Below are 13143 nucleotides of genomic sequence, written 5' to 3' on the forward strand. Positions count from 1 at the left end.
AATGCGTCCCCACCATGCACTGCTGGGGCACTGGGCTCTGCGGTGCTGCCCATGCTGGGCTCTCGGCCCATCTGGCTGCTTCTCCTGCTGCCTTTTCCTCTTTCCTTCCCGCTGCCTGTCCCTGCTGCTTTGTCCTGCCTCTTCCTGCTGCCTTTCCTTTCCTTCCTGCTGCCCTCGGCCGGGCCGCGGCTGCAGTGAAGTGTGGCCGGGTAAATTAAAGCAGCGAGAGCAGCGTTGCTGTTTTACAGCAGCTTCCAGGAACAATCAATGGCTCCCGTCCCTGCTCGAGGCTGAGGCTGGGAGGGCTCACTGCAGAACGGGGCTGGAGCTGCCGTGGTCTCCAGAACGTTTTGATTCGTGATTGTTCTGGCTGTTCTCACAGGCTCTTTTGGGGCTCAGTTTTCTGAGCGTGTGGTGCAAAGCGAAGTGAAGCAGAACTCATTTCCTTCCCGTTTCTTTTAACTTTTTTTTCGTATTATGCCGGAAGGGAGCGGGCTGGGGGAAGCTGGGCCGGAGTGTAAAGGGTGTGACACGCCCGCCATGGTGTCGGTGTCCCGGAGCCCCGGGGCCGGTGGCCGGGGCTGTACCGAGCGGCGATAACGCCCGCCCGCGCCGCGGAGCCGCGGGAGCGCCGCCCGTGCACCACAGAGCTCCGCGCGCGCGCCCGCCCCGCCCCGCCGCGAGCTCCCCTTAGCGCGCCCGCCCGCGCCCGTGGCCGCAGTTCCCGCGTTGCGGTGACGTCAGGCGGGGGCGGGGCCGGCGGCGGCGGCGCAAGATGGCGGCGACCACGGGCGCGGGTGAGCGGGGCCGGGCCGGGCGGCGGGGCCGCGCCGGGGCCACCTCGCCCCGGGACACCCGCGGGGCCACGGCCGGGGACGGCGGGGCGGGAGGCGCCCGGCGGAGGGGCGGCCGCGGCCGGGGGGAGGGGGCGGCGGCGCGGCCCGAGCGGGGCCCGGTGGGGCGGGGGTGGAGCCGGAGCCGTCCCCGCTCCCGTCCGCGGGTCCCGGCGGGCCCGTCCGCGCCTCCCGGGGGCTGCCGAGGGCTCGCGGTGGGAGCGGCCCTGGTGCGGCTCCGGACGTAGCGGGGCCGCTCGGGCCCTGCCGGACTCGTGTCCCGGCGCGCCGGAACCGGGCCGGGCGGGCCGCAGCCCGTGGCGGAGCCGGGCCCCGGAGCCCGGGCCGCCGTTCGGGCTCTTCTCCTGCCCTGCTCCTCTCCTGGCCCGGTCCGTGTGGCCAGGGCTGGCCCCGGCGCTCTCCTGCCGGCAGTCCCCGGGCTGTGGCCGGCGTTCCGTGGCTGAAATGGGCGCTTTAGGAGCCTTTTTGGCCACTGGCCTCTGTGTTCCGCGGGAAGTGTGCAGCTCCCGTGGCAGGACGTGTGTGCTCCGAGGAGCGCTGAATTGTCTATTCCCTTCAAACCTGCTCCACGCCAGCTTTGAGTAGTTACATTTATCATTACATATTAAACAAAAGTAGTTTGCATTTATCATTACATATTAAACAAAAATACTGCAACTAGATTTGGAGTGAGGTTTTTTTCTGTTGACGTCCTCTAATGAATTTCAGCAGATCCAGTAAAGCAGAGTCACTTCTGTTGAGGCAGTTTCATTTTCCTGTTTTCCCAGTCCATGGAGGGTTTCACATGTGCCCCTGTAGTGCTTGTTTCCAAATTACACTCTCCAAAGTTGGGCTGTGCTCACCAGAATGTGACTGGTGGGGATATAATAGAAATATTTTGGAGTTCTTTTTGTACAGATAGTTCTCTGTCAATGACCACTCATTGGATTTTAAGGATAACCATCACAATGCACATAATTCATATTAATCAATTAATAAAAACTCGATTAAGTGCAGTGGTTGCTGTCCTGAGAGTTGTGTTGCAGGTCTGTGTTTGAACGTGTGAGGTGTTGAGTAAAGACACAGGAGCTGTAGCTTGGAGGAAGGGACCCCTTTTCCCCTGTTAGGTCACGTTCTCCTGCCTGCCCTGCATTCTCTGTGATCCTTTCAAGCTGCTGACATTGCACTTTGTGTTTGGCTGGAAGAACGAGGCAAATGCTTTCCTTTTCAAGGCAGGGCAGCTCTGTGAGTGAGCTGTTAGGTGCTCATGGAGGGGCACGTGTGGGAAGGAGCTGGGCTGCAGGGACAGGCCTTTGGCACAGGCTGCTGTTACCCAGCACCTGCTGGCCACCTTGTGCCTGCTGCATCGTTCCCTTGTCCCCTGGGTTTGTGGCAGGGGACAGGATTTTGTTGCCAGCTGTCTCGTGTCCCCAGTGCTGGCAGCAGGGCCACAGTGTGGCACACAGCTCTCTGGGGTGGCTTACAGAGCCGTGCTGCAGGAGCACCGTGTGTCCGCAGCAGACCCAGCCCTCAGTCTGGTGGCTCCGTGGGTGGGAGTGGAGCTGGAGCTCAGGGGCTGCCCTCAGAGCGCTCTGCAGTGCTGGGAAGGACACACAGCCTCCCGTGCTGGTGGCAAGGGCAGCCTGTGCCCGGGAGCTGGCAGTGGCACTGCAGTGCAGCTGTGTGGGTCCCTGCTGTCCCTGCAGGGCCTGCCACAGGCAGGGCGCTGCAGGTGAGCCCTCCCTGGGGGCTTGGGAACCTGCCTGGGTGCTGCCTTCACTCATCTGGGAAGCACAGTTTGCTAAAACTTGATTTGTGGAGTCTTAATGTGTTTGTATTTGTCTGTAAAGCAACTGGAATATTTGTGATATCTTGAGTTCATGGTGGTTTAGCAGCGGAGCCTAAACACATATTGAAGATGGAAAATGCTCATCTGTCTTCAAAAGCAGCTACTGACCCACAGGAAGAAGAGGTAACAAATGTCCCTGTAACCTACATAAGTCATACTCCACTCTGTGTTTGTCCATCCCACAGACTGAGGTGCCCTGCAGGAATGCTCAGCTGCCAGAGGTGATCCAGTAGGAATCCAGGGGTTCCTCAGGGGCTCTGCACACGACAGACCCTGCACACGGTGCTGTCCTGCAGTTTTGGGTTTTACAGGGAGTCAAACCCAGCTGTGCTGGCTGGGGGATGGTGTTTCTGTAACTCACCCTGGGAAAGCTGTAATGACCTCACTTAACCACTTTCTCTCACAGTTCAGTGTAGTGGGTCTCTTGCAGGGCTGTGTTTACCAACAGCCTGGGAGTGCTGAGTGGTAAAATGGTTTGCCCAGATCTAAGTTTTTCCAAGTCTGAGGAAGGTGGAGAACTGCACAAGAACCACTCCTTGGGTGTATGGCTGTGGCAGTGCTGGTACATGTGCCTTAATGCTCCTGACAGGGGAGAGCAGACACTGGAGTTAGTGCAGTGTATTAAAAGGTCTGTTTGTACCCCTGAAACGCTGGGGTTAGTGCAGTGTATTAAAAGGTCTGTTTGTAACCCTGAAACATTGGGTTAGTGCAGTGTATTAAAGGTCTGTTTGTAACCCTGAAAGGTCCCTGCACTCCAAGGGATGCTCGTGAGAAGCACAGGAGAGGGGCAGTGGCAGTGTTGTACAATACAGGTGCCCCTCGGTGGCTCCTTGGAGTGACAGCAGTCATCCTCATCTCACAGGAAGCACTGCCAGGGCCAAGGGCTCTCTGGGACTGTAAGTGAAAGACTCAAGGGTAGGGGAAAAGTAACTGAAGAGAAAATATCTTGAAACCTGTCTGCATCATCAGAGTGGAAATTGTGACTGTAAAGACAATGCAAGAAATGCCAAGTTCCTTTCTCCTGAAAGCTTTTGTGACATTTGGTTTTAAGTATTCCATCACTTCAGCAACTTTATATACCATTGTGACAAGGAATGGCTTGTGTATTTTTTACTGTCCCAGTGCTGCAAGGATAAGCTGTCCAATTCATTAGCTGCAGTCAATGCAAAGACATGGAACACAGGCTGGAAAGGATGTAATTAAGGCTGAGTATCAAATACACAGAAACAAGCAACAGAAAGCATTTTAATGTATTGAGCAATAGAGGTGTTTAAAGCTGTTGGATTTCAGCTCCCTTGAGTTACAGTAAATCAGGAACTAGTATAGAAAGCAGAGTTTAAATTGTCCAGAAAGGCCAGTTTGATAAGTTGCTTGTTACAGTGAAGATGTGGGAAAACCTTCAATAAAAGACAGCTCCTCTCCTCGGAGCCCCATTTTCTGGGTGCTTTGCTGAGGTGTGCTGTGCCCCGTGCCTGTGCTTTAGTCCTGAAGAGAAATGCTTGTAACTCGATCTCACTGTAGAAAGGAGAGGGAAACAGGTTGTTGAAGTTCTTGAGAGGTGTATTTTTTGTTCTGCTGCCACTGATCAGAAGGATTGGAGGAGAGGATCTCCCCCAAAGGCACATGGCCTGCCTGGTTTCACAGTGCTGTTCTCAGCTTCACAAGGGGTCTGGATGTGAAATTGCTTTGGCTATGCAACTGAGGAAAATGGAGATGGAAAAGTGTGGAAGATGAGAAAAATCTCAGCCTGATAAGATCACTCTTAAACTGGTTGCAAGACACACTCAGTTGTGTACCTTTAGTAGTGCTGATTATTTTTTAATTGCCTCTCACTTTATGTAGGCTTTCTTGTGTTAAATGAAGAGCTCTTAGAAAAACAGGTTGGTTTGGTTACTGCCAAGGAAGCTCCATTGCTACACTGAGAGGGTTATGCAAGGTATTTATTGGGGGTGGGAGGAGGAAACCCCGGCACTCCTGGTGCTGTCAGGGGCACAGGACATCTGACTGCAGCTGCCATGCCTCAGCCTTCATTTGGCAAATACTGTGTGTGCCTAGGACAGATCTGGCCACTTTCTAGGAATCTTGGTGGGCAGCAAGCCCGGGGATGATGTGTTTGTGTTATCACAAGTGATAAAGCTGTGTGAGGTTTGGGTCCCAGCAGGATGTGGTAGCAGACCATGAGTGCTCCAGGCCCCTGCAGTGAGGAGGAGATGGGGTTGCCCTAATGGCCTGGTGCATCTTTCCAGACTGACCAGAAGGGTGAATCTGGTCTTTATTCTGCCTTGCCTAAGGGAAGTTTATTTATATAGAGCATTTATGGTCATATAGGCATAATATTTTATATTAATATGTGTGATTCTCTTTCTGTTGAATGAATTTCCTGAGAATGTGTCAGGGAGGGAGCTGAATTGGCACTTTCTGGGTAGCTGAGGTGATGGTCCTTCAGTTCACACCCTGAGCTTTAGAATAGGGGTAAAACATGTTAAGAAAGCAGCAATGCTGTGTGACAGGGTCATCTCTTGTAAAATTACCAGTTATTGCCATGATAATTTAATTTTCCATGCAGTGCACAAAACTCAAATCTGTGTCCTCCCCTGTGGGCACCCCGTTGCCATGATGCCCCTGCTCGTGGGGAGCAGTTCCTGTGGAGTGAGCACTCACTGCTGTGAGCCATTTCCGTGAGGCAGGAGCCCTGCTCAGAGTGACTCGCCAGCTCTCAGGAGACTTCACACTTCCCAAGAGCTCTGAAATCCTGTGTGACTCTTTTATGGCTCTGATTCATGCTGGATTCATGCTGAATCAGAGCAGCTGTATCTGGGGAGAGCTCAGCAATTAAGTTGCCTTCTCTTCCCGTAAGGTTGTAAAGCCAAGCCCAGCTCTGGTAGCAAATGTCAGAACTAAGGCTGCCTTTCTGCCTTGGTTGTGGCTGCTCAAATACGTACGTGGTGATGTCATTTTTAATTACACGCTCACTTAAAGATTCCTGCTTGGCTCAGTGAACAGGGTGTGATGCTCAGAGGGATCACTCACAGTTGATGCTCAGAGGAAAGGTGGACAGACAATACTTTTTGTTTTCTTTGTTGTGTGGCCTGTGTCTGCCCTAAAGCTGACTCCTCCTGGATTATTTAGCTTGGTCTCAGTAAGTACCTGTAAATTGTCTTTGCACCACTGATAACTATGAAATGATGCTATTAAGGAGCGAGGCACAGACTGAGATGATGCTTGCTAAGTATTGTGATGTTGTGGTGTGGAAGTGAGAGCATTTTCTGGCATTAATGTGACTCCAGGTGGGTCTTCCCCTGGCTCCAGCTGATGGCTGCTCTGGCTGGTGTTCTGATAACAGCCACAGGGTTTTCTCTGTGGCATCCCCTGCCTGAGGAAGAGCTGCTGGGCTCCCTCCAGAAGGACCTTCTGTTTGCCCTTCTCCCCTGGCCCTTTTTGCCCAGGGCACAGCAGGCAGGGCTGGAGCCCAGACAGCAGCTTAGCTGTGAGTCATTCCCCATCAGCAGCTCTCCCGTGCACCCACCGCAGCAAAAACAGGGAAATAGGCGAGGTGTGTGCAAGCAGAGCTTGCACCTTGTCCTTCAACTCGTGCTCTGTGGCTTGTGTCCCCCAGCTCTCTTATCCCAGGTGGTGGAGCTGGGCTGCTCTGCCTCCCCAAACCACAGCACACAGACATTGGGATGGAATTACAAACGGGTGTCTCTCTCTCATGGCTCAGGTGTGACTGGCAGACTTGAGTCCTCGTGTCTGGGGCACACAGGATACACACTTCACAACCTAAAGATTTTGTGGGAGAGTTTGTGCTGGAGTTTGTTGTGCAGGGACGTGGCAGTGGTGCCCAGGAGGTCCTATTGCCACCCAGGGTCTGGGGCTCGGGCAGTCTCATGGCAAAGGCTTTACTGGCCCCAGCTGACTCATTTCCTTTCCCAGCCCAAGAGCTGTGTTGCTCAGCAGCCACGGAAGCAGCAGGGTCTGGCTGGGAGGGGATTTGGCAGGGAGCTGTGCTCAGCAGCCCCCGGGTGGGAGGTCTGGTTCTGCCAGCACAGGTCTGGTGTGTGCTGGCACCGCTCTGCTGGATGAGTTCCTGTGCTGCTGCTGCAGCTGGGACAGCCCTGCTGCCCTGGATGTTCCTGGATGTGATCACCTTAGAGGTGTATCCACTTCCTTTAGTCATTTGCTGGTTTGGTTTCTTTGATGCATGCTTTGTAGTGAATGAAATTTGGACACCTCTGATTATGCAGCAAAATAATCTCTGCCATTAAATTTCCTTAGGTCACTAATATATTTAAAGGAGAATTTAAAACTACTAAATCCTCTGTATTTAGTCCATGGCCAAGGAGTGCTCCATGGGCTGCAGGTGCATCTGTGCTTCCTCAGGGCTTCCCCAGGGGCATCTCTGCCCATCCTTCCCTGGCCTTGGTGTCTGCACAGCTGTTCCACTGGCACAGTCTCACTCTTCTCTCCAGCTGCTCCTGTGCAGTGACTTTGTCCCTTCCCAAGCACTTTATCCCAGCAGTGCTGATGTCCTGGGCCTTGGCCAGCAGTGGATCCATCCTGGAGCTGCCCAGGACTGGCTCCAACACACAAGGGGGGAGCTTCCAGCAGCTTCTGACAGGAGCCAGCCCTGTAGCCCCACCACCAAAAGCTGGGGCCCAGAGCCCAGGCTGAGGAGCAGCAGTGGGCTCGGGTGCAGTTCTCTGGGCTGCCTCGAAGAGCAGTGAGACCCACTGTGGCCTGAGTTCAGGGTCCTCCTTCACCACAGGCTTGGTGGGAGACCTTGGCTCTATCACCAAAGCTCTTTGTGCCATTGTTTTCCACTAATGTAATGGGGAGAAGGAAATCTCCCTGGTTTGCTGTCTGTTTTGAGGAGAAATGTGCCAGCAGTTACAAAGTGCTGAAATTCCTTGGTGGTGGAGGTCACGAGTACAAAGGATGCTATTGCTGCTGACAAAGCCCACTTCAATTAACTTCAGATTAACCTACTAATGTTATGAAAGAGTTTTATTTGCTTTGAAAGGTATTTTTAAAGCTCTGAGTGAGTCAACTGCTGTCAAGCCTCTCATGGTGTCATTTTGTAGAAACTTCTAAATTTTTATACTATAAATCATATAGACAAGTGCTAATTAGAGCTCCACAATACTGGGTCTACCTTTGAGGGAACAGAGATTTCCTTTCATTTTACTGCCTGCTGTAACATGTGGCTGTCAGCCTTCTGGAATGTTTATTTGGGGATACCTTGATTCTGCTTGTAAAATCCAAGCTAAATATGGGAATAGCTTTTTTGTAACATTGAAATATTGTCATTCAAAAAGTGGTATTTTCATGGTTTCGCCCAAAATGTGATCTGTAGAGTGACCAAAAGTATCAAGGAAATTACTCTAGCTTCTTATCTTGACAAGATTTCTCAACTGAAAATATTTATCTGATTGTTTCAGGAGTAAAAGTTCCTCGTAATTTTCGTCTTTTGGAAGAACTTGAAGAGGGTCAGAAGGGAGTTGGGGATGGAACAGTTAGCTGGGGCCTTGAAGATGATGAAGATATGACACTTACGAGATGGACAGGAATGATTATTGGACCTCCAAGAGTAAGTATCCTTAAATACTAAAATAGTACTGTTAAAATAGTACTGTTACATTTTTTTCCCCTTCTCCTAACCTCCCCACTGAAGTTGAAAATAAACAAAAGGCAAATGAGCAAAAAAGCACTTTAGGAAGTGATTTATGTTGAAGTTCTTTATACTAATGGGTTTCATGTGTCTGTATGGCTTTTTGCTTATAATTTGAAACATTTTGGTGCCTTTCTCTGGTTAGTTCTGTTACTTGTCTGCTTTATATTTGCAGATTCGGTAAGACATAACTTTCGAGATCCCAGAATTCTAACATGCTTGTCCCCTTGAATCCAGCAAGGTTCAGGATCCCTCAGCTAGTGAGGTTCCAAAGGGAGCTGCTGCAGGTGCCAGGGATGCTTTGTGCTGGTTTTTCTGCTGCTCCTGTCAGTTTATGGGATGCTGTTTATTGCAGCAGTACCAATGAGCTCTTGTAGAATTTCAGCTGACTGAGGAAACTCAAATTTTAGTGTTTTCAGTCTCTTTTCTGGATGTCCTCTCCCAAAGCAGCATCTAATAATGCAGCTGGTGTTTGAGTATTGTTGTGTTCCCAGCCCCACTAAACCGTGGGTTTATAGTCTAGTAGTGAACTCGAGGACTTCATTGTGTGTTGAATGTGTGCTGGTGTTCTAAAACCAGAACTTGTCAGCTGGCTCCAGTTTCACTGTTCTATTTCCTTAATATCCTTTGATGGGGTGCAGGTAGCCAATTCTCCTTCCTGCAGTAGCAGATGTCTTCTCCAACTGGCCTCAGTATCATTTCTCAGTGATTCCAGGGGTCATTATATGAAAATCTTTACAGACCTTTAATCATGTTCCTGCTCTCTGTTCCCATTCTGTCAGTTGCCTCTTTTGACACACAGTGAGGTTGTACAAGAACATGTATTATGAAGGCATTATACATGCAGTGTTTTCTGTCTCACCCAGAAGTGTTTACTTGTTGTCTGCCTTTGCTAATCTCTCCCCAGTCACAAGCATTTCATTTGTTTATGATGTACCCAAATTGTTTTCTAGAACAGCATTTGATTTTAGAACATTAGGAAAGTGCTAATGAGCCTGCATTAAGGCTGTGAAGAAAGCTCACTGTGTGCCTAGGGTTTATGGAAAATTTAAACAACCTTGAAATCTAATTTAGAAAATTAAATAGGAATTGAAATGTGCAGACAGGAGCGTGCAGCCTTGCCAGCAGTGATGGAAGTTTGCAGATCTTGTCATGCTGCAGACCAAGGACCATCACAGCAGAAGAGTCAGCTCTGCCTCTCCTGTTTCTCTGACACACTTAGGAATACAGATCTTCTTGCCAGATATGTTGGGACTTCTTTTGAGCTTCTTGCTTGAAGGCATCAATTGTATTGGGAGAGATCCTGTGGACTTGCAGCCATTCCTGTTTGCTGTCCTCCTTTTAACACTGCCCAGATTCAGTTATTACCATTTTGGTTCTCAGTAGGATGTGGAAATACTGGCTGGGACAAAGGCTAAGTCCTGTTTGCCTCTGGGTGGAAAGCAGTAGCAGATTGGGAGGGTGTTGTGCTGGATTCCAGTGGGAAAAAGGAGCAGCTGAGCAGAGCTGAGTTCCTGCGTGCTGCTGCCCTGCAGGGTGTGGCACTCGCAGGCTGTGAGTGCTGTCCCACAGGCAGGAGTCCCCTCGGTGCCAGAGGCACTGTCAGAGCTGCACCTGACTGCCCTGCTGTGTGCACAGCTCCCTGGGTGCCTGCTCCACACACCCCACAGCCCTGCCTGCAGCTCGGGGCTGCTCCCTGCCCCAAACCTGCAGAGCTCTTACCCTGCAGGAACATTGATACTGTGAACATTGTGAAATGAGCTCCAAACAAGGAGCCAGCATAGTACCCACGTGGCTGCCCACACTTTGGGTAGTTCCCGTGTTCCTAAAGTAGCCTCTGCTTTAAACAAATGCTTATTGAACTGCCTGATGTAATTGTTTCCCCCTTTCTTTTCCCCTCAGACAATTTATGAAAACAGAATATACAGCCTTAAAATAGAATGTGGGCCTAAGTATCCAGAAGCACCTCCATTTGTAAGATTTGTAACAAAAATTAATATGAATGGAGTAAATAGTTCTAATGGAGTGGTAAGTTTTTTGCTTTTATTCATTTTAATAATTTTTTTTGTGCAGCTCCAATGCTTTGTTTATACTTGTGGCTTGCTTAGCTCCTCATTGCTTGTGATGCCCTTTGTTGGAGAAGGAAAGGGGGTAGAAGGGAAGTGGACAAGAGGAGATTTATTATGCTTTTAGGAAAACACTTGCTTTTGATTTCTCCCACTCAGATTTCATGTGGGATCTTTAGCTGGGGGTGGGGGGAGTTACGTGTAACCAGTGCACCAATTCTGACAGGAATGGTCTTTTTGTCTGTTTTAGGTGGACCCCAGAGCCATATCAGTCCTAGCAAAATGGCAGAATTCTTATAGTATCAAAGTTGTTCTGCAAGAGCTTCGGCGTCTAATGATGTCTAAAGAAAATATGAAACTTCCTCAGCCACCTGAAGGACAATGTTACAGCAATTAATTAAAAAAAAAAAAAACAACATGCCCCCCCTTATTCAATTTAAGCTGTCTTCATTTTCCACAGTAGTAAATTTTCTAGATGCATCTTGTAGACCTCAAAATACTGGAAAGGAAGTTCCCATTCAAAGGAAGTTTTTCTTGAGATACTGTAAATGATACTAATTTTTTTTTTTCATTTGAAATATAAGTTGTGCTATAACAAATAATCCTGTCGTGTAACCACTGTCCACATAGCTGAACTTCTGGTATCAGGAAAAGTCTATTTAAATTTATTACTGTCAAGACCAGTGTGGCACATCCAACTTAACTGTGAAAGGATCCATCCCACAATCACCTTGCTGTGTGTCTGGCCTGGGTTATTTTTTTCTTTCTCTGTCTTTTGCAATAGAGTCGAAGCTCAGGGCTATTTATTAGAGTAGACACAAAGGTTTTTGCTTCCAGTACTACACTGGGCTGTATGGACTACTACTGGGGATGTGTGCTAACCTCAGTCATCCCTCCCTTTGTGCTCGCTCTAGTAAAGGCTGAATGTGACTGTGGTCGTTTTTGGGTTTTTATTGTTTTTTTTTAATGCCCTGATAATCTGGGGCAAGCTTTCCTTCTTTCCTTTGGCCAAGGCATAGATTGTATTTCTCTTCCTGGTCTCCCTCACCAGTGATGTGAGCTTTGGGTGAGGGATTCAGGGTTCTTTTTATCTCTTCCCTCTTCCCCTCTTTTTAGTGGGGGTGCTGCTTTCTTTTTGCCCCTCTTGGTGACTCTTCTCACCCCTAGCCCAGGGGTGAGCGTTGGGGCAATAACTTGACCTGTTCCCTCCTGCTTACCATTTTGGTTCTGCAACAAATTTAGTCTTCACCAGCCTGGGAAACAAGAGTATCTGTTCTGCTGGCAAGCGTGGGTTTTCCCTTCCCTCCAGCACTGCTGCCACACCGCCAAGCTGGCCACAGCCACGCTCTTAGATAGGCTTTGACGTGGGGAAAAGAGCAGTAATTTACCAGGATTGCCCAAACCTTCTGCTGCCAAACCTCAGTGGGAGAGACTCTGCACCTGGAGATTCTGAACACGCTCCAGGTACCCTCGAATCACTGTGCTTTGGTGCTTTGGATTGACCCAAGAATGTTCATTAACAAAACGTTGCACTTGCGGTTGCCCCTTCTAAAGATGTAACAACCACAGACAAATCAAATCCGGGTGGTAGATTTTATTAGGGTTCTGTAAGTCTTAGACATCTCTTCAGTGAAGATTTTGGGGAAGCGGTGGCACAGCAGATTAAGGACCTTGATTGGCTTTGCATCCTGGCAAATCACTGCCTTTTCTGGTTTACTCTTCCGGACCACTAACTGCTGCAATGTGGATGCAAGCTTACAGGAAACCAACCTAGTGTGTCCTAAGTTTTATGAAAAATTCAGTGTTTGTGTAAAAAAAAAAAGAAAAAAAATAAGGAAAAAAGAAAAGATTAAAAATAAACACATTTTAAAGCAGCAGCTGTCAAGTCAATGAACAATTGATGTTTCCATTAACTTCTGAGGAAAATATTAGTTGTAAGGATTTAACATCCTCTGTACTGAAAGTTTAACATAACAGTATTCCATAAGCAGCCTTTTTATTGTATCAGACCATTGCCTGATTTTAATATAATAAAAAGTGTGCATTAATATTAGAAGGCTTTAATTGTATTTATGTTTAGAATTTTGATCCCTTATGGAACTCTTGATTTGTTGGAAGTATCTTCCTACAGATCACGTGTAGCTGACAGACTGTAAACTGGTGGTGAAAGGCAATTGTCTCTATCCAGCTGCTGCTGCTGCTGTGCCAAGGAGCATCTGTAATTTTGGTTTAAGCCTCAGGCTGCCCCTCAGGCCGTTGGTAGCATCAGGTGAGGCCCAGGGGCTGCCAGGGGTTCCCGGTGCTGTGCTGGAGTCCCGAGGAACTGGAATCCCTCTGCAGCTGCATGTTACACTGTCTGTCAAGGTCGAGGAGTATTTCACAACCTGAAATTCTCAGTGTTTTCCTCGGATAGTGAAGAGTATCTGCCTGCAACATGCCCTGCAACAAGCTGAGCTTTCCTCCCAGTCTGGGTGAAAACAAGGCTGTGGAATGTTGGCCTTTTCCCCGTGTGAAGTGGCTGGAGATTGCTGGAAGGTCCTGATGCATTCACGGCAGAGATGGGCTGAAACAAGGTTCTTCCTGGGCTGGGAATGAAAAGCTTGTGATGCTTTGTGACACTTGCTGCTGGTTTCTGGGCTGGAATGAATACTGCTGGTTCCTGGGGCGGCCCGAGGGTGTCTAAAGACAATGGGACTAATACTGTGTCAAATACCTTGGTGTCAGAGG

General features: G+C 49.3%; 1 protein-coding gene across 1 annotated transcript; it reads left to right on the top strand.

The window, feature by feature from the left end:
• Positions 1–694: 694 nt before the first annotated feature.
• Positions 695–12472, top strand: UBE2V1 (ubiquitin conjugating enzyme E2 V1). The gene is made up of 4 exons (XM_071447137.1): positions 695–797; positions 8121–8269; positions 10253–10378; positions 10667–12472. The coding sequence occupies exons 1-4, from the start codon at positions 776–778 to the stop codon at positions 10811–10813; spliced, it is 444 nt and encodes a 147-aa protein (XP_071303238.1). The 5' UTR covers positions 695–775; the 3' UTR covers positions 10814–12472.
• Positions 12473–13143: the final 671 nt, after the last annotated feature.

The sequence above is a fragment of the Agelaius tricolor genome, unplaced genomic scaffold, assembly GCF_023055355.1.
Source record: "Agelaius tricolor isolate 1412-34295 unplaced genomic scaffold, bAgeTri1.0.p SCAF_23, whole genome shotgun sequence".
Classification (NCBI taxonomy): domain Eukaryota; kingdom Metazoa; phylum Chordata; class Aves; order Passeriformes; family Icteridae; genus Agelaius; species Agelaius tricolor.